This window comes from Dromiciops gliroides, chromosome 1 (assembly GCF_019393635.1).
Source record: "Dromiciops gliroides isolate mDroGli1 chromosome 1, mDroGli1.pri, whole genome shotgun sequence".
NCBI lineage: Eukaryota > Metazoa > Chordata > Mammalia > Microbiotheria > Microbiotheriidae > Dromiciops > Dromiciops gliroides.
In genome coordinates, this window is record NC_057861.1 from 516,993,175 (window position 1) to 517,019,068 (window position 25,894).

At 34.9% G+C, this 25,894-nt stretch overlaps 1 protein-coding gene across 14 annotated transcripts in view; it reads right to left on the reverse strand.

Annotated features, from left to right (window-relative positions):
- SEMA4D (semaphorin 4D) overlaps positions 1-25,894 on the reverse strand; it is a 207,624-nt gene that overhangs the window by 76,255 nt on the left and 105,475 nt on the right. For 10 of the 14 annotated variants that reach the window (XR_006353644.1, XM_043973034.1, XM_043973023.1 and 7 more), the window contains one exon: positions 902-1,275. Coding sequence is in view for 13 of the 14 variants with exons in the window: in XM_043973034.1 (XP_043828969.1) it covers positions 902-1,004 (103 nt within the window). In the remaining variant the exon portion in view is untranslated. Of the gene's footprint in view, positions 1-901; positions 1,276-12,985; positions 13,048-25,894 lie in introns of all 14 variants that reach the window. The other 4 variants (XM_043973008.1, XM_043972955.1, XM_043972985.1 and 1 more) reach the window with 1 other exon arrangement.

Genomic DNA, 25,894 nt, shown 5'->3' on the forward strand with positions numbered 1-25,894 from the left:
ATCCCTTCTTTCAAAATATCTTTTACTAGTGAGATCACTGTGAACACAGCTTTTAAAAACAGTTTTTAAGGGTGCATAGAGATACTGCACTGTTGTCTAGTTGGCATCACTCCATCTTCTCCACTAGCATGGTGTGAGATACTTTATTAAAGCCTTTGTTAAATCCATTGTACCATGAAATAGTAGATAGTAAATAGTAGAAAGGATCAGTGTCCTTTTGAGACATAAACTAATGAGTAACCAAAGAAAACAATTTCGATGAAGGTAAGTTGCTAATGCTAAATTTAAGCGAGTCAAGACACCATTTCAATGTTCTAGTCTATAGCACTTATTTGAAATGTTTAGAACTGTTATTTTCTTAATGTAACAGCAAAAAAGCCCCCACCCCAAAACAATGAACATTGTTAATTACTCTCGGGTTTCTTTTTGTTTTGTTTTTTTAAAATCAAACCAAAGGCTACATAGTTCCATTTACAAACCAGGATACTGATACATTTTTACTCTATTTAAAAAATAACAATAAGGTTTTGTAGAGAAAGATCTCTAGGAGCATATCTTTACTCCTAAATGTGAAAATTAATTTTAATAAGTTAGCTTCTACAGAATAAATACATTATTATAATAGATCTGTGACATGTGAAATTACAATTATTACTAATAGGCTTTTAAATGGTATTCTTCTAGTCATGATTTCATAAAATGATGAATTTGAAATACAGCAGGAGTCTGACCTTGCAATTAATTTTAATTGAATGCCTAATGGCTAGCAGCTCAAATGACCTTAAGAGCTTTTTAGTTGGAGGCTTAAAGTTTAAGTAAATAAGCACTCAAGTGAAAACTCATCATTATGTACAAAAAACAGTAAAAATTCTAAACATCTTTGTCCAAGTTTTATTCTTACCTCTCTGCTCCCAAGTGATTCTAGGTATTGGACCAAATGCAACTGTTGTTCCAAACGACAAAAGCAAAACTAAAAAGAGTCCATTTAAAGCCATATTAAGCATCTTCTTGGGGTGGTAGCTGTTGAGCAGCTGCAGGAGCAAATATCTTCAACTTATTGTATATCACAAGGGGAATATTGTTGAATGCAACAAAGTAAGAATTAATAACATGCAAATAAACTCATAAACGGAGGTATCCAGATGGTTATTTCTCTGAAGGAATACTCCTTTTCCAGCATGACAGATGAAGAGAAACTCCACACATAGGGTTTTTCTTAAATATTATGTTGTCTTTGAAGAACATTCTTCTCCACAGTCTTGAGAGGAAATGTAGCTGTAGAGGAATGAAAATGAAAGTGGTTAAAAGACTAAAATCATGAAGCAATAATGTCTGCTTTTCAGTTGGTTTCCTCTTTCTTTGAAAATTTGAGAAATAGCCTCTTATGGTTTCTTTCTTGTCAAGCTGTAAAAAATTTTTTTGTCAATTTATAAAAAAAAAAAAAGCTTAGCAGGTATAGGGAGAGGGATACTTACAGTGTGGCATGCTTATATCCATATCAGTGATAATTACTTTGAAAAGATTGGGGATCCCTAAACTAGAAGGGTACAAGAAAAGGAATCCCTTGTCCAACATAGATTCTCTGCAACATAAGACTCTGAGAAAAGAAAAATCCAAGATCTTAATGCCTTCCTGACCTCACTAATCCAAATACCTCACAGTTCAGAAGAGACCTATTCGAAATAGGCTTATGGATGATCAATAAAAGGATTGCCCCAATTCTCTATGTGGCAGTGAAGTTAAAAGTTGTGGAAATCAATTTAGTTATTTGTTTATCTTTGAAACATTCCCTTTTCTATTGTATTTTCTATTACATTAATATCACCCATTTCAGGGAGGAAATAACAGTCCTAGCATGGCATATGTAACAAGTCAATTTCAGCAAAAGCAGGGAAAATACCAAGGCACTGTTAAAAAAATATAAATTGGTAAGTTATGGGATGCCAAATATTTTGTATTTAACCAGACTTTTATTCACTCTGTCTACAGGAAGACCATGTAGGCAGATAACTCTGCCTATCTACTCTTTTGCCAAAGATTCCTGAAAGCTTAGTCAGGAAAGTTAAAATTGTAATTACAGAGATGTTGGAGGAAGACAAGTGTATGGTTCCCATTCTTCTTCTCTATTTTCTCTGTAATCAAGTTAAACATGTGGGTCTGCAGTTTCCTCTTCTGTCCTCTCATTCAGTTCACAAATATTCCTTGAGTGTAAATTAACACCCGGGCTATACTATACTTTTCACCAGAAGCTTCAAAACGAGAAAAAAAGGAAAAAAAAAACCCACCTAGTCATGCTGTGAAATTAGCCTCAAACAACTGTCACACAATTTATCTCTTAAATAATCAGAGAGTTAGAAGGGAATATAGTAGTCACCCAATCTAACCTATATTCAAAAGGAATTCTCAATACAATTATCTTCACCAGGGGATGATTCAGACTGCTTCAAGACTTCCAATGAGGGGAAACCAATGACCTTTTTTTTTTTCTTTTTTCTTTTTTCTTTTTTTTTGGTGTGGAAACCAACCACCTTTTGAAGGAGTCTATTTTACTTTTGAACAGCTCTAATTTGTAAGAATTTTTTCCTAACATCAAGACTAAATTTGTTTTTTGAGGACTTCCATCCATTGCTCCTTAGTTCTTCCCTCTTGAGCCAAATGAAACCATTTTAATCCCTAGTCCATATTTTAGCCCTTCAAGCACTTAAATGTAGTTATCATGTTTCTCTCTTAGTCTTTTCTTCTTTAGGCTAAACATATCTAGTTCCTTTCATTGATCATCATATGACATGGATTGAAGGTCCTTCACTATACTGGTTGCCCAGAACTGAACACAATACTTTAGATGAGGTTTGAGAAGGGCAAAATATAGAGACAATCATCTCCCAATTACTAGAAGCTATGCCCCCCATTTTAGGCTATATATGTACAATCATATTAAACATTTTCACATTAGTCATACTGTAAAAGAGGAATCAGAACAAAAGGGAAAAACCTCAATGAAGAAAAAAAAGTGAAAATGGTACGTTCAATTTTCATTCAGATTCCTCAGTTCTTTTTCTGGAGCATTTTCCATTATGAGTCCTTTAGAATTATCTTGGATCATTGTATTTTTTTCATAGAATTAGTTTTCAACATTTGCTTTTGTAAGATATGGAGTTTTGTTTAAAATTTTTTTTTAAAGTGAGGCAATTGGGGTTAAGTGACTTGCCCAGGGTCACACAGCTAGTTAAGTGTTAAGTGTCTGAGGCCGGATTTGAACTCAGGTACTCCTGACCCCAGGGCCAGTGCTCTATCCACTGCGCCACCTAGCTGCCCCAAGATATTGAGTTTAAAATTTTTCTCCCTCTGTCTCGCCTCGCCAAGAAAGCAAACAATCTGATATGTTATATATTCACAATCACATTAAACATATTTATGCATTAGTCGTGCTGTGAAAGAAGAATTAGAGCAAAAAGGAAAACCCTCATAAAAGAAAAACAAAAAAAAAAAAAAGAAGAAATAGTATGGTTCAATCTGCTTCTAGATTCCATAGTTCTTTTTTTCTGGATTTGGAGAGCATTTTCCATCATGAGTCCTTTGGAACTATCTTGGACCATTGTATTGCTGAGAAGAGTCAAGTCTATCACAGTTGATCAACACACAATGTTGTTGATACTGTGTACAATGTCTTCTTGGTTCTGTTCATCTCACTCAGTATCAGTTCATGTAAGTCCTTCCAGGTTTCTCTGAAATCTACCTGGTGCTCATTGTTTCTTACAGCATAATAGTATTCCATTACATTCATATACCACAACTTGTTCAGCCATTCCCCAATTGATGGGCAGCCCCTCAATTTCCAATTCCTTGCCACCACAAAAAGAGCAGCTATAAATATTTTTGTACATGTGGGTCTTTTCCCCTTTTTTATGATCTCTTTGGGGAAAAGACCCAATAGTAGTATTGCTGGGTCAAAGGGTGTGTACAGCTTTATAGCCCTTTGGGCATAATTCCAAATTGCTCTCCAGAATGGTTGGATCACTTCACAGCTCCACCAACAATGCATTAGTGTTCCAATTTTTCCACAGCTTGTCCAACATTTATTATTTTCCTTTTTGGTCATATCAGACAATCTGATGGGTGTCAGGTGGTACCTCAGAGTTGTTTTAATTTGCATTTCTCTAATCAATAGTGATTTTAGAGCATTTTTTCATATGGCAATAGATAGCTTTGATTTCTTCATCAGAAAACTGCCTGTTCATATCCTTTGACCAATTTTCAATTGGGGAATGACTTGGTTTCTTATAAATTTGATATAGTTCCCAATATATTTTAGAAATGAGGCCTTTATCAGAAATACTGGTTATAAAAATTATTTCCCAGCTTTCTGCCTCCCTTCTAATTTTGGATGCATTGTTTCTGTTTGTACAAAACCTTTTTAATTTAATGTAATCAAAATCATCTATTTTAGTTATGTGCTATTAAAACTGAGAACACAATAGAATTAAAGGAATACTTTCCAAAAATATAAACCACCCCACCAATGAGAAAACCAAGTAGACATCTTATATAGTTCAACCTCAGAAAATGAAATAGAATTGTAAAAGAACTACTGGAGGAAAATACTTCTATTAGTGATAAAGTCACAGAATTCTCCCAAACTTAAAAAAAACCCAACTACTACCAATATGATACAAATTGTTCTCAAAAACTGAGAAAGTACTATGAGGATTTTTTTTGTGTGAGAAAAATCCAAGCTAAATAAGTGAAGGATAATGCATAGAAGGAGAATTATCAACCAAGACCATTAATGGAAATTTAATAAAAAATAAAATGTAGTCAAAAAAGAAACTATTCATTATGACCAAGGTGGATTTATACCAGAGATGAATACAAAGATAGTTCACCAGCAGGAAAACAACATAATCACATAAAAATAAATCCAAAACCACAGTTGCAACAACTGAACCATGTAGAGCAAGAACAGAGAAAGAAAACTATAGGCCAAATTTCTTAATGAATATTCATGCAAAATTTTTTAAATAAAACACTACAAGGAGATTATAGTAATATATCACAAAGGTCATACACTATGACAATGTAGGATGTATACTAGGAATACTGAGCTGGCTCATATTGGTAAAACTATAAGCATAATTGACTAGATTAATAATAAAAACAACAAGAATCACATGAATTTATCCATAGATGTAGAAAAGGCTTTTTGACAAAGTACAATAGCCATTTGTACAAGTACAAAAAAAGTACAAGAATAAATGAAACCTTTCTTAAAATAAGTAGTATCTATCTAAAACCAAGAACAATTATTATCTATAGTGGGGATTAACTTGAAGCCTTCCCAATAAGTTCTGAGGTGAAGCAAGGATATCCATTATCACCACTATTATTCAGTACTATATTAGAAACGCTAGCAATAGCAATAAGATAAGAAAAAAATTGGAGGAATAAAAATAGGCAATGAGGAAATAAAACTACCACTCTTTGCAGATAATATGATGGTATACTTAGAGAACCCTAGAGAATCAAATAAAAAACTGGCTGAAACAATTAACAACTTTCACAAAGTTGTTGGATATAAAATAAATCCACATAAATCATAAGCATTTCTATATACTCTCAACAAATCCACCAGGAAGAGATAGAAAGTGAAATTCCATTTAAAAATAACTGCAGACGATACAAAATACTTAAGAATCTACCTGCCAAGACAAACCAAAGGACTATATGAACACAATTTCAAAATACTCTTGACATAAATAAAAACAGATCTAAATGATTACAGAACTATTAATTACTCTAGGCTCTTTAAGTAAAAGATCTTATCACCCTGCCTATCATTATTTCACTTTCTCTTTCTTGTCTTATTGCTATCGGTAACATTTCTATCTAAGAGGAATAGTGACAATGGATATCCTTGTTTTTCATTAAATGGGATCAAATGAGGTAATATTTGTAAAAATGCTTAGCATAGTGCCTGGCACATAATAGGGACTATGTAAAAATGCTCATTCTCTTCCTTTCCTTCCCCCATAAACTTCTAATTTTTTTTGAAAAGACCACTAAATTTAAGCCTATTTCTTTAACATTAACTCCTATAGTTACCAAATAGCCAGAAAACACAGAATTGTGGATTCCCATGGATTCTACACATGGTAGTTATAAGTAGGATGTAATACACTGCTAATAACATCTTGCACCAATAACAATTCAAGAAATGGCATAAAATATCATCAATTACATGTAAGACTAGAATAGTAGGTAGCCCTGTCATCTAGCAAGAAAGAGAAACAACAGATAAACAGCTTAAGTACTATCCTAGGATTTTCAAGATATCAAAAGAATCAGAGGAAGACCTTCAGTCAGCACATTGCGTAGATTCTCAATAAAGAATTTCTGGAAAGACAAGAACAAGAATAACAAAGGATGAGAAGGTGTGGAAGGGGCATAATCTGCTCAATGGAGGAAGTATCCACGGAGATGAGATCAGAGATCCAGCTAAGCAGGGTGTTCTTTATTATGTATCATTAAATTATGATTCTGGAAACATTACCTAAAACTGAAATACACTGAGGGAGCAAGTAATGATTTTCAGACACTGGATGTTTCCCCAAACCATTCTCACCTTTACACTCCTCTCCCTAGAAATACTCTACCTTTTTTCTGTGACTGTGCTTCATTTATAAATTGGGAAGATGGAAAAATAGATAAATTGAGCACATGGACTTGAACATATAATTTCAAAAATCAATCTGGCTTGATTTTAGTGATATAGTTTTGGAGGCACTTACCATTTTAGATCTGGGTAATAATACATTGAATTACAAAACACTGTTACACCTGAACTTCCATTTATTTAATAGATGGTTTGAAATGTTATGTAAAACACTAAAATATTATGTAAAAATAAAAATATAAATCATTACATATACCCATTCATTTCTTATACATTCAAAGATTCCTTATCTTAGTTTCTGGTTCATTGCCAATTAGCAATGGCTCTTGACACCCTTAAGCTTCTCTGCTTCTAAGCCTACCCCTATCAAGTTAATCTAAAAATAAGCACTTAAATGTACAAGGGGCTCTACTATTTAAAGGAACCATGCAATGAATCATTCTGTAAAGCAGGCAAATCAGATTATGATCTGAGTTTTCTTAAACTGTTACATGTCATAGTCAGTTTTAGGATGACATGGCAATTTTTAAGTGCCTGCATAAGCAGGTTCTTGAATTTAAAGATAATAACAGGAGTACTGGAGAAAGAAAGACCTATTAGGAGGCAATTGTGATAGTTCAGGTGAGGACTGATAAGGGTCTGAATTAGGGTAGTGGCTGTTTGAGAGGAGAGAAGGGGGAAGATGAAAGTGGTATGAAGATAGAAATGATAAGACCTGACAAATAAATGAATATGATTGAAAGTAAAGAGTTTAGGATCAATCAAATAATCAACAAGTACTTATTACGAGCTTACTATTTGCAAACATTGTGCTAAATTCTTGGGATTAAAAAAAAAAGCAAACCCAAAATGAATTCTGTTTATTGGAAGGATTTATCTTTTTATATTCCACAGCAATTTATAGCACTTTCCACATAGTAGATACAATAAATGTGAAGAGGTTGTGCCTATTAGGCATACCCAAAGACCCTCTCTTTCTTCCATTAAAATGTGAATTCTCTGAACACAGTGATCTTTGCCTTTCTTTGTATCCTCAGTGCTTAGCACAGTGCTTGGCACAAATTAAGTGTTTAGTAAATCTCTGCTGAATGAATGGCTTATGTATATATCCTTGACAACTATGAATCTTGAAGACAAGGTGCAAGCCTTTATTCTGGTAGAGATTCTGATCAGTTCATACAACCTGAGCTTGACTTTTAAAAGAGAAGGAACATGGTAGAGTGAGAAAGGGCTAGTACAAAAATAGACTGAGCACTGGCGTTATCTATTACATGTCATTAAATTCTGATTCTTGAAACTTATATTACCTAAAATTGAGTTGCCCACTAGTGAGCAAGCAATGAGTTTCAATGGATGCTTCCTAAAACTATCCCACTCCTCTTCCTAGAATATACTCTTCTTTTTTCTGTAATCATGCTTCATTTATAAATTGAGCAGATGGAAAAAATAAATTGAAGAGATGGACAAGTAAATATAATTAAAATTAATCTGGCTAAATTATTGTCACATTGTCAGAGATCCTAGTGGCCTGTTCACCCACATGACTAATCTAGATAAAGGCAGGTTCCTTAAGGCAAGTGAGTGCACTTAGGTGTGGCTCCAGTTGGACCACAGATATCCAGGAGGACCTGAAGGAAGGCAAGAAAATAGATATAATGATGCAGGAGAGAAGGCCTGTCATCAGCACAAATGGTTACTGCTTTAGAGTATAATTTGAGGTCTGGAAGAGTTATTCTTCCCTTCATTCATACTTCCCCCCCAACAGTATTTCCCTTGAGATTCTAAAACTTTTGCTCTTCTAAATGAAAGTTATTATTTTGTCTAGCTCTATAAAGTATACTATTGGTAGTTTGATTGTTATAGCACTAAATCTATAGCTTATTTTACCTAATATTGTTGTTTTTATTATACTGATACAGCCCAGCCAAGAACACTGACTATCCCTCCAGTTATTTAAGCTGTTCTTTATTTCTTTAAATCTTTATTTCTTTATATCTATGTATTCAGTAAGCCAACAAGCATTTATTAAGAGCTTACTATGTGCCAGGCACTGGGCTAAGTGCTAAAGATACAAGGGAAAGGCAAAAACATTCCATGCCCTTAAGGAATTAATTGTCTAACGGGGAGACAACATGACAACATCTATGTATAAACAAGATTTATATAGTATAAATCAGAAGGAAGACATTTGCAGAAGGTGAAATTTTAGCTAAGACTTGAAGGATGAGGAAGGAGAGTATTCCAGGTATGGGGCAGGGGGCAGCCAGTGAAGAAGCACAGAGTTGGGAGATGGATTGTGTTGGCCAGGAACAAGGAAGCCAGTGTCACTGGATGGAAGAGCATGTGGAGAGTCATAAAGTGTAAGAAGAATGGTAATGTAGAAAGGAGACAGGTTATGAAGAGCTTTAGAAACCTAATAGTTTTTTCTTTCTTTCTTTCTTTTTTTTGGTGAGGCAATTGGGGTAAAGTGACTTGGCCAGGGTCACACAGCTAGTAATTGTTAAGTGTCTGAGGCCCGATTTGAACTCAGGTCCTCCTGAATCTAGGGCCGGTGCTCTATCCACTGCGCCACCTGACTGCCCCTCTAATAGTTTTTTATATTAGATCCTGGAGGCAACAAGGAGCCAGTGGGGTTTCTTTAATATGGTCCTGCTTGATCAGATTTTTACTTTGGGAAGATCATTTTGAAAACAAAGTAGAGAATGTGCCTTGGTAGTTACTCCCAAGTGTTTTATGCATTTAGTAAAATTCTAAAAGATAATGCTGTTTAAGTATTGTACTCAATAGGCCAGAAAATTTGGAAAACTCAACAGTGACCACTAAATTGGAAAAGATCAGTTTGTATCCCAATCCTAAAGAAGGGCAATGCCAAGGAATCTTCAAATTACCAAACATTTGTGGTCATTTCACATGCCAGCAAGATTATGCTTAAGATTCTGCAAGCTAGGCTTTAGTAATATGTGAGCCAATAACTTAGCAGAAGAGCACGCTGGTTTTCAAAGAGTCAAAGGAACTAGAGACCAAATTGCCAACATTTGCTAGGTTACAGATGTATGGGCCAAATTTCATATAACAAACAATATTTTTAAAGAAGAAGAATAATCATCAAAAATTCAGACAGAGAAAGCAAAGGAGTTTCAGAAAAACATCTACTTCTCTTTCATTGACTACAGTAAAGTCTTTGTCTCACAACAAAATGTGTCAAGTCTTCAAAGAGATTGGGAGTATCATCATTGTCTCCTAAGGAACCTGTATGTGGGTCAGGAAGCAATCTTTAAATTGAACATGAAACAACAGATTGATTTAAGATCGGAAAAGGAGTATGACAAGGCTGTGTATTATCACTTTATTTAACTTATATGCATAGAACATCATGTTAAACGCTAGGTTGGACAAATCAAAAGCCAGAATTAAGGGTACCAGGAGAAATAGCAACAATCTCAATTATGTAGCCATGCCACTTTGATGGCAGAAAGCAAAGTGGAATTAAGAAGCCTCTTGTTAAGGGTGAAAGAGGAGAATGTAAAAACTAGTTTGAAGGTTAACATTAAAAAAACTAAGATCATGGCAACTGGTCCCCATCACTTCCTGGAAAACAGAGGGAGAAGAAATGGAAGCAGTGTGAGATTTTATTTTCTTGGGTTCAAAGATTACTGCAGTTGATGACCGAAGCCATGAAATTAAAAGACAGCTGCTCCTTGGAAGGACAACATACTAAAAAACAGACATCACCTTGCAGACAAAGGTTCATATAGTCAAAGCTATGGTTTTCCTGTAGTTATAGATGGCTGTGGGAGTTAGACTAAGAGGTAAGCTAAACACTACAGAATCAAGCTTTTGAATATTGGTGCTAGAGAAGAATTTTGAGTCCCTTGGATAGCAAGGGGATCAAATCAGTCAAAACTTAATTAAAAAATTAATCCAGGGGCAGCTGGGTGGTGCTGTGGAAAAGCACCGGCCCTGGATTCAGGAGGACCTGAGTTCAAATGCAACCTCAGACACTTGACACTTACTAGCTGTGTAACCCTGGGCAAGTCACTCAACCCTTATTGCCCTGCAAAAAAAAAAAAAATCCATACTATTCTTTGAAAGGACAAATACTAAAGCTGAAGCCTAAATACTTTGGCCACAAAATAAGAAGACAGAACTTATTGGAAAAGATTCTGGTATTGGGAAAGATTGAAGGCAAAAGAAAAAGGATAGCAGAGGATGATATTGAACGTGTCATGGAAACAATGAACATGAGCTTGGATAGACTTCAGGAGATAGTAAAGGATAGAAGGGCCCAATGTGCTATGGTCCATGAGGTCACAAAGACTCAGACATCACTGAGATTATTGTGAATAGGACTTCCTTTTCTATTTTTAATTCCTAGACTTTTCTATTGTTAAACAGAAATGCTTCTGGGTTTTGTGGGTTTGTTTTATATACTGCTACTTTGCTGAAATTATTGTCTCTGTTTTTTGCTGATTCTTAAGGATTTTCTAAGTAAACCAGGATGACATAAATGAATAAGGATAGTTTTATTCTTTCTTTGCCATATTATTTATGCATTTACTTTTGCTACTGTCTTATTGCCATTGGTAGCATTAAATTGCATTCTATTTTTTTATTTTTATTTTTATTTTTTTGGTGAGGCAATTGGGGTTAAGTGACTTGGCCAGGATCACACAGCTAGTAAATGTAAAGTGTCTGAGGCCGGATTTGGACTCAGGTCCTCCTGAATCCAGGGCCAGTGCCTTATCCACTGCACCACCTAGCTGCCCCTCTATTTTTATACTAAATTCCAGAATGTAAAGCTAAGTCATACTAACTAGTGCCATTCATAAGCCTAAGCATAATTTTTTTCTGATAAAAGTATTTTATTGTTTCCAGTTAAAGATAGTTCTCAATTTTTGTTTATACAAGCTTTCCAATTTCAGATTTTTCTCCCTCCCTCCCCTTCCTCCCCCCTCCCCTAGACAGCAGGCAATCTGATATAGGTTATATATATATATATATATATATATATATATATACACACACACACACACACACACACACATATACATATATATAAAATAACATTAAACATATTTCTGCATTAGTCATGTTATAAGAGAAAAATCAGAGCAATGAGGAAAAACCTCAAAATAGAAAAACAACAGCACCAAAAACAAAAGAAATAATATGGTTCAATCAGCATCTATGCTCCACAGTTCTTTTTTTTTTCCCCTGGATTTGGAGATCATCTTCTATCATGAGTCCTCTGGAACTCTTCTGTACCACTGCATTGGTGAGAAGAATCTAGTCCATCACAGCAGATCAACACACAATGTTGATGATACTGTGTACAATGTTCTTCTGGTTCTGCTCATCTCACTCATCATCACTAAGCATAATTTCTTAAAAATAGAATTAAATAAAGAGAATTGATAGAAAAAAAGAAAATTGGGGGTCAGAAGATGTATAAAGAGAGAAGAAAGATAACTGGGAGAAATGAGTATATTGTACCCTCCTCAGTGTTACAAAAAACCCCCAACAAAACAGGTTTCGGCACCAAAAAAATCCAAAAAACAAAAAAACCCCAGGAAGATAAGGACGTTGACCCAGTGAATTCCACACAGTCAAGAATTGTCCCCAAAGGAAAAAACTTTCAAGACCCCCCAAACTGACTCAAACTGGTTGTTCTTTCAGTGTTCCCTAACTGACCCTAAACTCTTACTATGACTGCTTGATGAGCATTCATGAACCTCATACATAATATCCAACATACCTGTGGGTGGAGATTTAACATTATAATGAGATATGTGTAGTATGACATGGAAGGGGGGGGCACATCAAGGAGGTTTTATGAAGTAGGAGTGTCCAAGAGTGTGCATCCTGAGTATCCAGCCATTGGAAAAATAGGGGAGGAAAATTTGCATTAGGGCATGGGATAAAAGGCTTGCTGAGCCAAGTTTAAGGCACACAACTTCTTTGAAAGTATTTGCCCTTTCTTGGAAGACTGTAATAAAAAGAACTTCCTACTTCGCACCAGACCCAGATTTTTGTCTTGACTTTGATCCTAGACCATTTCTCACAATAATTATGAGAGAAAAAAGTGCAAATGTGAGAGAATGATGAAGTAACACTAACTTCAGGTATTACCAGTAGACTAAATAGAATCTTTCCTCAAAGAGAAAAATTTTAAATGGATACGAGTTATTTGTTCTGAGTAGTTTCATTTATAATGACTACCTCTCATCAAGCATTCATTGAAACAATACGGAGATCTTCAAGAATTTAATGGAAGTAAGAGTATAAAACATAAAATGAAATAATCTTTAATAGTACCTTGTAGTATTTCAAACTTTCAGGTTATTTCTTGAAACAGGATACGACTTAAGAGATCTTATCTGAAATAAATGGTGAATAAAATTCATTTAAGCATTTAAAAATATTCAAGCATGAAATATGCTTAGTATTACTTCTAAAATAGTAGTTAGGAAAAAATTCTCTCTTATAATTAAAAAATTTCCAAAATCCTGAGCAAAATATAATTTTTAATGTAACATCCTATTTTATGTATATTACTTAGGTGTATGTATAAGATAGGTGGCCTGAGATAAGCTGTGTTTAGTCTTTAAAAAATAAAAATACACATAATTATGGAACTAGGACCTCAGAGATCAGTTTCTTTAACTTGTGCATGTCACATGATCATAGAGTTTCCATTTGAAGACTTCCAGCTATGTACTACCTACTAAGGCAATCTATTCTATTTTCAATTAGCTCTCTAACTGCAGGGCAATGAGAGTTAAGTAACTTGTCGAGGGTCACACAGCTAGTATGTGTTAAGTGTCTGAGGCTGGATTTAAACCTAGGTCCTCCTGAATCCAGGGCTGGTGCTTTATCCACTGCACCACCTAGTTGCCCCCAAGAAAATAAACTCTTTTTTAAAAAAATTTATTTATTATTATTATTTTTTTTTTTTTGCAGGGCAATGGGAGTTAAGTGACTTGCCCAGGGTCAAGTGTCTGAGGCCGGATTTGAACTCAGGAACTCCTGAATCCAGGGCTGGTGCTTTATCCACTGCGCCACCCAGCCGCCCCTGAAAATAATCTCTTAAAGAAACAAGAGGAACACTTACTAGAAGCAGGCAAACTAGCTATAATCAGAGCAGCAAACCCATAAACTCATATCAGACTGAATGAACAATGAATTCAAATGAAAACCTGCAACTGATTTTTTTCCACTACGGAACAGCACAAAAAGTCAGCCAAAAGCCCACTACAAATAGGAAAGGGGTCTTGGCACTTCTAACAAAGTAAGAACTAGGGATTCTAAAGACAGGATAAGTATAGTGTGGAATCCTCTCTGTCCAGAGGCAACAAGAACAGAGGATTCCTAGAGGAAAGTCCTAGGGAGAACCCTTGCTCCCCCACAAATTTTGAAAACCCCAGACAGTGGCAGCAAGGAGGTAGACTAGAACAGGGCTGCAACATTTAAAACTTAGGCCCAGGGGGCAGCTAGATGGTGCAGTGGTTAAAGTGCTGGCCCTGGATTCAGGAGTACCTGAGTTCAAATCCAGCCTCAGACACTTAACACTTACTAGCTGTGTGACCCTGGGCAAGTCACTTAACCCCCATTGCCCCACCAAAACAAAAACAACAACAAAAAAAAAAAAACAAAAAAAAACTTAGGCCCAGGCTCTGAGATCCCTAAAAAAATTCTCTGTTCTCAGACACAAGAGAAGGGCCCTGAACATCTAGCACTCTGAACCTCAAACACCCAAGGAGACCTAACCCTGGAAAGTGGAGGTAAACATAAGAGCCCGGGGGATCTAGAACAAGATGAAGCAGGGCCAACAGTCCCATCAAAAGTGCAGCAGGGGGCAGAGACAAGCTTTGGCAGAAAACCCCAATTAAAAAACTAAAGCTGGAGAAATGAGCAGAAAAAAAAATACAATAACAAAAACTAAACCAGTATCATAAATTAGTGGATAATAATTCATAGTAATTGCAAACAATGACTTAAGTGAAAATATACATTTTCCATAAGGAGAACATGAATACCTACAACAAACAAAAGATTAAATCTCTGGAGGAAAAGAATGGGAAGATTAAGTAGCTTAGATGAGAAAGTATTAAATATGATCGAAGAAAACTAGACTATGCCCAAAAACCAGAATAGACCAAACAGAAATCAATAACTCAATGAGACAGCAACAAATATGAGAACCAAATCAAAAGTTTGAAAAAAAAAAGAAAAAGAAAACAGTAGGGTATCTACTATCAAAAACAGTTGAACTACAAAAAAGGTCAAGAGTTTACAAATCACTGAATTCCTTGAAAACTAGAATTTAAACACAAATCAAAAATAAGATTGGACATTATATTTTATTTGTTTGTTTTGGTTTTTGTTTGGCAATGAGGGTTAAGTGACTTGCCCAGGGTCACACAGCTAGTGTCAAGTGTCTGAGGCTGGATCTGAACTCAGGTCCTCCTAAATCCTGGGCTGGTGCTTGATCCACTGTGCTACCTAGCTGCCCCATTATTTTTCTTTGTTTTGTTTTTTGTATTTTGTGGGGCAATGGACATTATATTTCTTTTTTCTTTTTCTTTCTTTTTTTTTTTTTTGCGGGGCAATGGAGGTTAAATGACTTGCCCAGGGTCACACAGCTAGTAAGTGTCTGAGGCCGGATTTGAACTCAGGTACTCCTGAATCCAGGGCTGGTGCTTTATCCACTGTGCCACCTAGCTGCCCCCAGACATTATATTTCAAAAGATCATAAATAAAAATTTCCCATATGTATTAGAATCAAAGTAAAAATAGAGAATATTTTGGAAATTTTTTAATTATGAGAGAATTTTTTCCTAACTACTAATCATTTCCTGAAAAAAAATTCCCAAGAGGTACAGTCCCAGAAATATCAGAGCTTCCACATTATGTGTATAAACATTCAGAAAGTAGTTCAAATATTAAAGAACTACAGTCAGGGACACTGGACCTAGAAGCTTCTTATAAAAATGAGAGCCCTTGGAATGTAATGATCCAAAAGACAAAATCTATAGGCTTACAACTAAAAATAACTTACCTGCAAAGCTAAATTTTGTTCCTTCAGGGAAAAAAAAGACCTTTACTGTAACAGAGGACTTTTCAAGCATTTCTGTTTCAGAGGTGAGTAGGAACTTTGAAATTAAACACAAATCCAGAGAAACCAAGAAAGTTAAATTTATTTATTTATCTAATAAGGGATGAAGAAACAAGTATCCCTTCAGAACCCTAAGGTCTTCAAAAACATATTGAGGGAGTTAAATAAGAAAAACAGAAATGCTGGAGGTAGATTGGTTTTGCACTAAGAGTTTTAAAAAGGTGAAAAAGAAAGGAGAGCAAAAAATGACTATATTACTGTGTTAAGGAGGGAGAAGGGAGTAGAATTTCTCATAATTGGGGTATGAGAAGGAGAATACATAAACATAGAGGAAGGGGTGGAGGTAGTAGAAATTAGGCGAAATGAATAAAGTGGGGTTGAACACATATACATACAAGTAGTTTGGTATAGAATATTTCAAATTAACCTGAGAAGATTTGTATGAACTGATACAAAATAAAATGAGTAAAACCAAGAGAACAAGTTATAAAGTAACAACAATACTATAAAGACAAACAACTTTGAAAGCCTTTGCAACTCTAATCAAACAATGGAGCCAATTACAGTACTAGAGTTTCCATGATGAAACATACTATCTACTTTCAGAAAGAGATAATGGACTCAGATGGACTTATGGTGCAGATTGAAGTATATATATATGTGTGTATATGTATACATATGCATGTGTAGCAGAATGCAAACTAAAGTACCCATATGTATGTGTAAATATGTACATAGGAACAAAAAAATAAGAAGAGATAGAAACAGAAATGCCATTAAAATAGCTATAGAGAGTATAAAATACTTGGGAGGCTACCTGCCAAGACACAACAGGAACTATATGAACACAATTATAAAACACCCTTTCATATAAATACAGATTTTTTAAAACTGGAGAAATATTAATTCCTCATGAGTAGTCCAACCCAATATAATAAAAATGACAACATGACCTAAATTGATTTACTGATTCAGTGCTATATAAAATCAAACTACTAAATAATTATTTTATAAAACTACAAAAAAAACCCACCCAACAACAATAAAAATTGATCTGGAAGAACAAAGGATCAAGGCTATCAGATAAGGGAATCAATGGGGAAAAAAAAGCAAAGGAAGTTAACCTAGTAAGTAGTACCACATCTCAAATTATACTACAAAGTGGTAATCATCAAAATAACCTGGTATTGGCTAAGAAATAGAGTAGCTGATCAATGGAATAGATTAAACACAGAAATAAATGACCCCTAGTGTTTGATAAATCTAAACATCCAAGCTATCTGAGGCAAGGACTCACAATTTGACAAAAATTGCTGGGAAAACTGGAAAAGAGTCTGACGGAAACTAGGCACAGAGCAACACATCACACTGTATGGCAAGATAAGGATAAAATGGGCACATGATTTGGACATAAAGGATGATATATCTTAAGCAAATTAGGGGAGCATGAGGAAAATTACCATTAGATTCAATCTGGATAAGGAAAGAGTTCATGACCAAATGAGATAGAGAGGATCAAGGGAACTAAATGGATAATTTTGATTAAATTTAGAAGGTTTTGCACAATGCAGTCAAAATTAGAAGGAAAACAAGAAGCTGGAGGGGAAATTTAACAGCAAATTTCTCTCTGCTAAAGGCCTCATTTCTCAACTATATAGGGAACTGAGCCAAATTTATAAAAATAAGAATCATTCTCCAGTCAATCAATGGTTAATGGATTTGAGCAGACAGTTTCAGAATAAGAAATCAAAGCTATCATTAGTCACATGAAAAATGCTCTAAATCACTAATAACTTGAGAAATGGAAATTAAAACAACTGAGATGACACACCTCATACTCATAAGATTGGCTAAAATGACAGAAAAAGAAAGTGACAAATGGAGGAGGGGATGTGGAAAAATAGGTATACTAATGCACTATTGATGAAATATGAATTGGTCCAACCATTATAGGTAACAAATTGGAACAATGCCCAAAAGGCAAAAATTACAGACAAACAAAACTATACTTCCCCCAAAAGGACAAATCTGGGTCCTTTTCATTCAGCAATACTACTAGTACCACTGCACCCCAAAGATATCAAAGGAAAAAGATAAGGACCAATGTGTACAAAAACATTTATAGCAGCTCTTTTTGTAGTGGCAAAGAAATGGAAACTGAAAGGATGCCTATTAACTGGGGCATATTATTGTGGTATATTATTATGAGGGAATACTATTGTGCTGTAAGAAATGTAGAAGGGGATTGTTTCAGAAAAACCTGTGAAGATTTTGATGAGCTTATGCAAAATGAAAATCAATGATGAAAGGCCATAAGAAGACAGAAGCTCAGACCAGATATCATGCCTAGAAGTACTCAGAGCCCCAGTAACAGCATAAACTCTAAAGTGAAGAAGTATTCTGGAAGAATGAGCAAACAAACAAACAAAAAAGAAGCCCACCAAAAATAACTGTTATGGTGACAAGGAAGCTTAAGACACAAAGAAGAGAATAACTCAAGAACATCTACATTCAAAATCCTAAATTAAAGAAATGCAACTTGGACATAAGCCCAATAAGAATTCCTAGAACAGTGAAAGCAAGACTTCTTAAAAAGTTTTAAATGATTTAAAAGATGAATTGAGACAAATATAGGGAAGATGGGGAAAGAACTGAGAGTTAAGGAAGAAAGATATGAAAAGAGAATTGACAGCTTGGGAAAAGAAACACAAAAGCTTATTGAAGAAAATAACTCCTTGAAAATTAGAATTGACCAAATGGAAGACAGTGACTTCATGAGATATCAAGAAATAATTTTTAAAAAGTCAAAAGCCTGAAAAAAATAAAAGAAAATGTGAAATATCTCATAGGAAAAATAACTGACTTGGAAGACAGATTGAGTAGAAATCATTTAAGAATCACTGAACTACTTGAAAGTCACAAACAAAACTAGTCTAGATATCATATTTCAGGAAATCATAAACGAAAACTGCCTGGTCATCTTAGAACCAGAATTGAAAGAATCCACCTATAGCCAAAATACAGTCAAGAAAGCAATTTTGCAAGCATTCAGAAAGAAAAAAATTTAAGTACAGAGGAGCGAGCCACAGTCAGGATCACATAACAACATATTAAGGCCATAAATTATAAAGGAGGAGAATTTGAAATATTATATTCCTGAAAGCAAAGGATCTAGGCTTACATCCAAGAATGTAAAATTGAGCATAATCCCACAGGGGGAAAATGGATAATTAATAAAATGGAGGATTTCCAAGGATTCCTGATGAAAAAACCAGAGATGAGTAGAAAATATGACATATAAACACAGGAACCAAAAGGAAAGGTAAACATGAGTGAGCAAGCATAAAGGAATAAAAAAGGTCAAACTACTTTCTTATGTGGGGAGATGAAACATGTATCCCCTCAGAACTCTACCATCATCAGGGGTCACAGAAAAAGTAAAAAGTTGGACAGAAAGTTTGGGATATCTCTGAATGTTTGAAGGATATAAAAAATGGCAAAGGTTGAGAAGAGGAACATACTGGAAAAAGCAAAAAGGGAAAGGAAAAGTCAAGGAATATATCTCACATAAATAGTGTATACAAATAAGACTTTCTACAAAAAGGAGCAGGCAGTGGGTGACAACTGAACCTCACTTTCACCTAAACTAGTTAAAGGAGGGAAGAATACTTTCAAATACAAAGAACTGAATACAGAAATACATCTTACTCAACAAGGAAACAGGAGAGAAAGGTGCTAAAAAGAAGGTAAGGGAGTGCAATAAGAGGGAGGGTAGATTAAGAGAGACAGTAGCAAAAAACATTCTTAAAGAGGGAGAAGGGAAAAAAGAGGAGGCACAGTATAAGAGGAAAGAATGGTGGGACATAGAGTTAGTATAATTGTGAATGTGAATGTAATAAATTCACCCATAAAACAGAAGAGGAGAACAAAATAGATTAGAAACCAGAATCCAAACATTTGTTTTGTACAAGAAAGGCACTTAGAAAAGCAAAAACAGACTTAATAAAAAGAGAAAAATATAGGAAATCTACATTTTACCATAGGTAATGAATTAATATCAACATTAAACATATATGTACTAAATAACATAGCTTTAACAATCTTACAGTTAAATGAGTTACAAGAAGAAATCAACAATAAAGCTATAACAGGATACCTCAATTTACCCCTCTCAGACCTAGCATAATCTAACCAAAAAATAAATAAGAAAGAATTTAAGGAACTAAATAGAATTTCAGAAAAGTTAGATATGATAGAACTTTGATGAATATTGAATAGCAAAAGGATTAAATTTTACATCTCTGTATTAGGGCATAAAAACTTCACAAACAATAGCTGAGAGGTAAAAACATTAATTACATCTTTTACTGACTATAATGCAATAAAAATTATATTCAGCAAAGGTCCTGAAGAAATGATTAAAAATTAATTGGAAACTAAAGAACTTAATCCTAAAGAATGGGTGGGTCAAAGAACAAATCATAGAAATAATAAATAATTTCACTAAAGATAATGACAACAGTAAAACAACAAATCAAAATTTGTGAGATGAAACTAATGCAGTACTTAGTGGAAAACATTTCTTTAAACACCTCCATTAATAAAAGAGGGGAAAAGCAGATAAATGAATTGGGCATACAACTAAAAAAACAACAACTAGAAAACCAATAAATTAAAATACACCAATTAAGCACCAAAATAGAAATCCTGAAAAATCAAAGGAGAGCTTAATGATATGTAAAGGAAAGAAACAAAATAAAACACAGAATTAATAAATACAACTAGGAATTGCTTTTTAAAAAACAATCATAGATAAACCATTAGCCAATATGATTAAGAAAATCAAATTGCCAGTCTAAAAATGAAAAAAAGGTGAATTCAGAACCAATGAAGAAGAAATAAAAGTAATTTTTTTGGGGGGGCAGGGCAATGAGGGTTAAGTGACTTGCCTAGGGTCACACAACTAGTTAAGTGTCAAATGTCTGAGGCTGGATTTGAACTCAGGTCCTTCTGAATTCAAGGCCAGTACTTTATCCACTGTGCCACCTAGCTGCCCCCTCTTTTTTAAAAAAGTAATTATTAAAAGCTGGATTATGGAGAAAGCAAGGGAGTTAAAAAAATCTACTTCTACTTCACTGACTACAGTAAAGCCTTTGACTGTTTGGCTCATAAAAAAATGTGGCAAGTCTTCAAAGAGACTGGAAGTACCAAATCATCTTACTTGTCTCCTAAGGAACCTATATGAGAGTCAAGAAACAACAGTTAGAATTGAACATGGAACAACTATTGGTTTAAGATTGGAAAAGGAGTATGACAAGGCTGTGTATTGTCATTTTATTTATTTAACTTATATGCATAGGTTGGACAAATCAGAAGCCAGAATTAAGGGTACCAGGAGAAATAGGAACAATCTAAGATATGCAGACCATGCCATTTTGATGGCAGAAAGTGAAGTGGAATTAAGAAGACTCTTGATGAGGGTGAAAGAGGAGAGTATAAAAACTAGCTTGAAGGTTAACATTAAAAAAAAAATAAGATCATGGCAACTGGTCTCCATCACTTCCTGGAAAATGGAGAAGAAATGGAAGCAGTGTGAGATTTTATATTCTTGGGTTTTAAGATCATTGGAGTTGATGATGGCAGCCATGAAATTAAAAGACACTTGCTCCTTGGAAGGAAAGCTATGACAACTCTGAATAGTATACTAAAAAAGCAGAGACATCACTTTGTAGAAAAAAGGTTCAAATAGTCAAAGCTATGGTTTTTCAGTAGCAATGTATGGCTGGCTATAAGTGTTGGACTGTAAGAAAAGCTGGGTGCTACAGAATCAAAACTTTTGAACTGTGGTACTGGAGAAGAATTTTGAGAGTCCCTAGGAGATCAAATCAGCCAATTCTTACAGGAATTAATTCAAACAATTCACTGGAAGGTCAGATACTGAAGCTGAAGCTAAATCCTTTGACTACATAATGAGGTGATAGGACTCATTGGAAATGACCCTGATGTTAGGAAAGATTGAAGGCAAAAGGAAAAGGGGATGGCAGAGGATGACATGGAGAGATAGTGCCATAGAAGCAATAAACGTACGTGTGGTCAGATTTCAGGAGATAGTGGAAGACAGAAGGACCTGATATGCTATGGTACATGGGGCCACAAAGAGTCAGACTCAGGTGAATGACAACAACAACAACAATAGCAATAAGACAAGAAAACTAAATTAAAGGAAAAAACAAAAAGGAAAGAATACCACTTTTTGCAAATGTTATGACAATTTTTTAGTGTCAACTAAAAACTAATCAAAATAGTTAACAACTTCAGTCAAGTTGCAGGATATAAAATAAATTCACACACATCACCTGAATTTCTGTATATTAGTAACAAAATTCAGTAAGAAGAGAATGAGAAATTCTACTTAATATAATGATGGACAGTGTAAGATACTTTGGAGTCTATCTGCCAAGACACGCAGAGGAACTACATGAGCATAATTGCAAAACACTCTTCATGCAAATAAAAACAGATCTAAATATTCGGAGAAAGATTAATTACTCATGAATAGACTAAGCCAATACAGTGAAAATTACAAAGCTACCTAAATTAATTCACTTATTTAGTGCCATACCAGACCACCAAAGGATTACTTTAAAGAGCTAGAAAAAAACAATAACTATATTAACTGGAGGAATAAAAGGTCAAGAACATCAAAGGAATTAATAAAAAAACTGGGAAGGGAATCCAGTAGTATCACATTTCAAACTATACTACAAAGCTGTAATCATCAAAACAATTTGTAATTGGGTAATACAAAAGAGACTGATCAGTAAAAGAGATTATAGGTCAACAATATACAGAAGCAAATGACTACAGTAATATATTGTTTGATAAATCCAAAGGTCCCTACTACTGGGGTGAAAACTCACTATTTGACCAAAACTGTTGCGAAAAACTGAAAAGAAGTCTGGCAGAAACCAACATCTCACAATGTATTCCAAGACAAACTCAAAATGGATATGTGACTGACATAAAGGATGACATAAGCAAATTAGAGAAGCATGAAAATGGAAAGATTTGACAATTGATTTGATAAGTGAGGTGAGGAAGAATGAAGAGTTGAGGACTATATTAGGGCTGCAAACTCGAGAGACTAGAAGGATAGTGGGAATCATAGTGATCTTGATAGAAATAGGGAAAATCAGAAGAGGGATGGATTTGGAGGGAAAGATTTGTCTTAAACCTGTTCAATTTAAGATGCCTATAAAACAGTCATTTTAAAATGTCCAATAGGCAGCAGTACATGGGCAACTGGAGTTCAAGAAATGAACTAGAACTGTATATGTAAGATATAAATAACAATCAAATGCATGATAGCTTCTCAAGTGAGAAAATGTAGAGATTGAGAAGTGGGCCTAAGACAGCATCTTGGGGTAACCCCACTAAAGGGCATAATGTGGATGATAAGTCAGGCAAGTAGAACCAGAAGAGAGTGTCATGAGAACTCAGAAAAGAGAGTGCCCAGGAAGAGAGGGTGGTCAACAGTATCAAATGATGCAGAGGTCAAGAAGAATGAAGACTGAGAAATGTCTATCAATTAGAAGTTAATTGTTATCTTTGGAGAGGATAGTTTGAATTGAAGGATGTGGTCAAATCAGACTGCAAAGGACTGAGATAAGTGAGAAGAGAAAAAAAAGAAATAATGAGTGAAAGCAACCTTTTCATTGAGAGGCTGATAATTTTTTTTTTGCCTTAGACTTACCAGATAGGATTTTTGTTTGTTTTATAGCTTTTAATATAAAATAAGATTTGAAAACTGAAAAGTCAGAATCAAATATTACACATGAGCACAACTGTCAGTTTTTTCCCTCCATCCTTTTACCAGTCACTTGATATTCTACAGTAATGACAGAATCAATTGGTATTTATTAAGCACCCATTCTAGGCATTAAGAATACAAAGAAAAATTAAATAGTCCCTTCCCTCAAGAAATTTATATTTTGAAAAAAATCCAGTCCTACCCCAAATACATACCCCCCCTAACATCAAACACTGGGGGCAGCTGGGTAGCACAGAGGATAGAGTGCTGGCCCTGGAGTCAAGAGGACCTGACTTCAAATCTCACCTCAGACACTTACTAGCTATGTGACCCTGGACAAGTCACTTAACCCCAATTGTCTTAATCATCTGGGGTTATCTCCAGTCATCCTAATATATATCTTGCCACTGGACCCAGATGGCTCTGGAGGAGAAAGTGAGGTTGATGACCTTGCACAGCCCTCCCTCATTTAAATCCAATTCACTGCAAGTCATGACATCAGCCCAATGTCATGGTCCTGTAGGCGAAAGAAGGATAAACAACAATACAAAACATGGGCAAATAGAACTAATCTCTGTCCTGCTGTTGGGAATAGCTTAATTTCTCACATCCTTCTCAGTTTCTTTTGTTAGGACATTTATCATTCTCTAGGAAACAAAGACTTGCCAAATCACAAATTCCATGTCTTCTAGAACCTTACTGCTAAGAACCTTTTTATTCTCTAGGCTTCGATATATTTATCATCTGTAAAATGTGAACATAGCAATCATTTTATATCAACTTCCTTTATATTCCAATGGTCCTATAAGAATACAAATAAGCTTCAAAGCCGGTAGAGTTTCTATTTTATATTTACCTTAGAGTTAGAAATAAAGCCTAAATGACAAAAAAGCTTATAGTGGTAGAAGACTGAAAACCTGGTATGGTCTAAGTATTTTATTAACTACAAGGGGGGGCACTTAAATAAATTGATTTATGTCCATCGTCAGCAGAAGTTTGCCTTATGTAAGAATGGAGCCATATTTTTTTATTCAGATTCCATTACCAACACATCCCCCCACCAAAGAGATTAGATCACACAAAGTGCAACACAAACAGAAGCTTGCTAATTGCTTCAAGTAGTAGACAACTGCATTTAGAACAGTCGGTTTCTTAATGTTTTCAGCAGAATGAAAGATTCAACTAAGTTTCTATAAAGATTTTTTCTATAAAGATTAATAAGTTCCTAATGTTAAATTGCATGAAGTATGGGGTAAACGAAGAATTTTTATTAAAACTGAATAATTTAGATTCACGAGGGCATGCAATTGTGGTTTTATAATCATAAGTTAGGAAAAAAACAAAACAGTGTGTGGTGAGTCAGAAGTCCTGATAATAAGAGTGATTTATTATTAGAAGCAGCCTAATTACAAAGCTCTCTGCAAGACAACACCTAAGGTTTGGGGTGGGTACACTGTGCTCTCTATTTGCTGAAGCAAGAGCACATTCAGTAGGACCAGTGTATGTTTATAGCAACAAGGAAAGTGATCAATCTAACGTCAGAATACAGACTCATAGAATGTTAGGGCAAGAAAAAGAGACTTAAGAAGTTGTTTAGTAGAACTCGTTCATTTTGAAAATGAAAACTGATCCTTACAACAACCTGTCCTCATACAGTTATTTTTATCCCCATTTTACAGATAAGGAAACTGGAAACTCAGACAAGTTAAAAGACTTACCCAAGATCATACAACTAAAAGAACTGAGACTTTAATTCAGGTTTTCTGATTGCCTTCTCCTACATTCAGACTGGTCAATTCAATACAGCTTTGCTATTTTTTCTCCAATTCCCTAACTTTATATAGGGCAAATAAGACTTGTAAAATGTCACATGTCACAGTCCCACAGTTAGGTGGCACAGTGGATAGAGCACTGGCCCTGAAATCAGAAGGACCTGAGTTCAAATCTTATCACAGATACTTACTAGCTGTGTGACCCTGGGCAAGTCACTTTAACCCCAATTGCCTTAAAACATCAGGGGCCATCTCCAGTAGTCCTGATCTTTATCTTGTCACTGTACCCAGATGGCTTTGGAAGAAAGAGTCACCTTGTACAGCCCTCCCTCACTTAAAATCCAATTCAGTGCAGTCATGACATTACCTTCTTGAAGTCATGGTCCTCTCAGAGTAAAAAGGACAAACAACAACAACACAGTTCCATGCTCTTTTCACCATACCATATGGTCTCTCCTAGAATTGGCAAAAGAAATCGATGTGGAAACGAATCGGTTTTTACCATACTATTTTCTGAAATATATAGA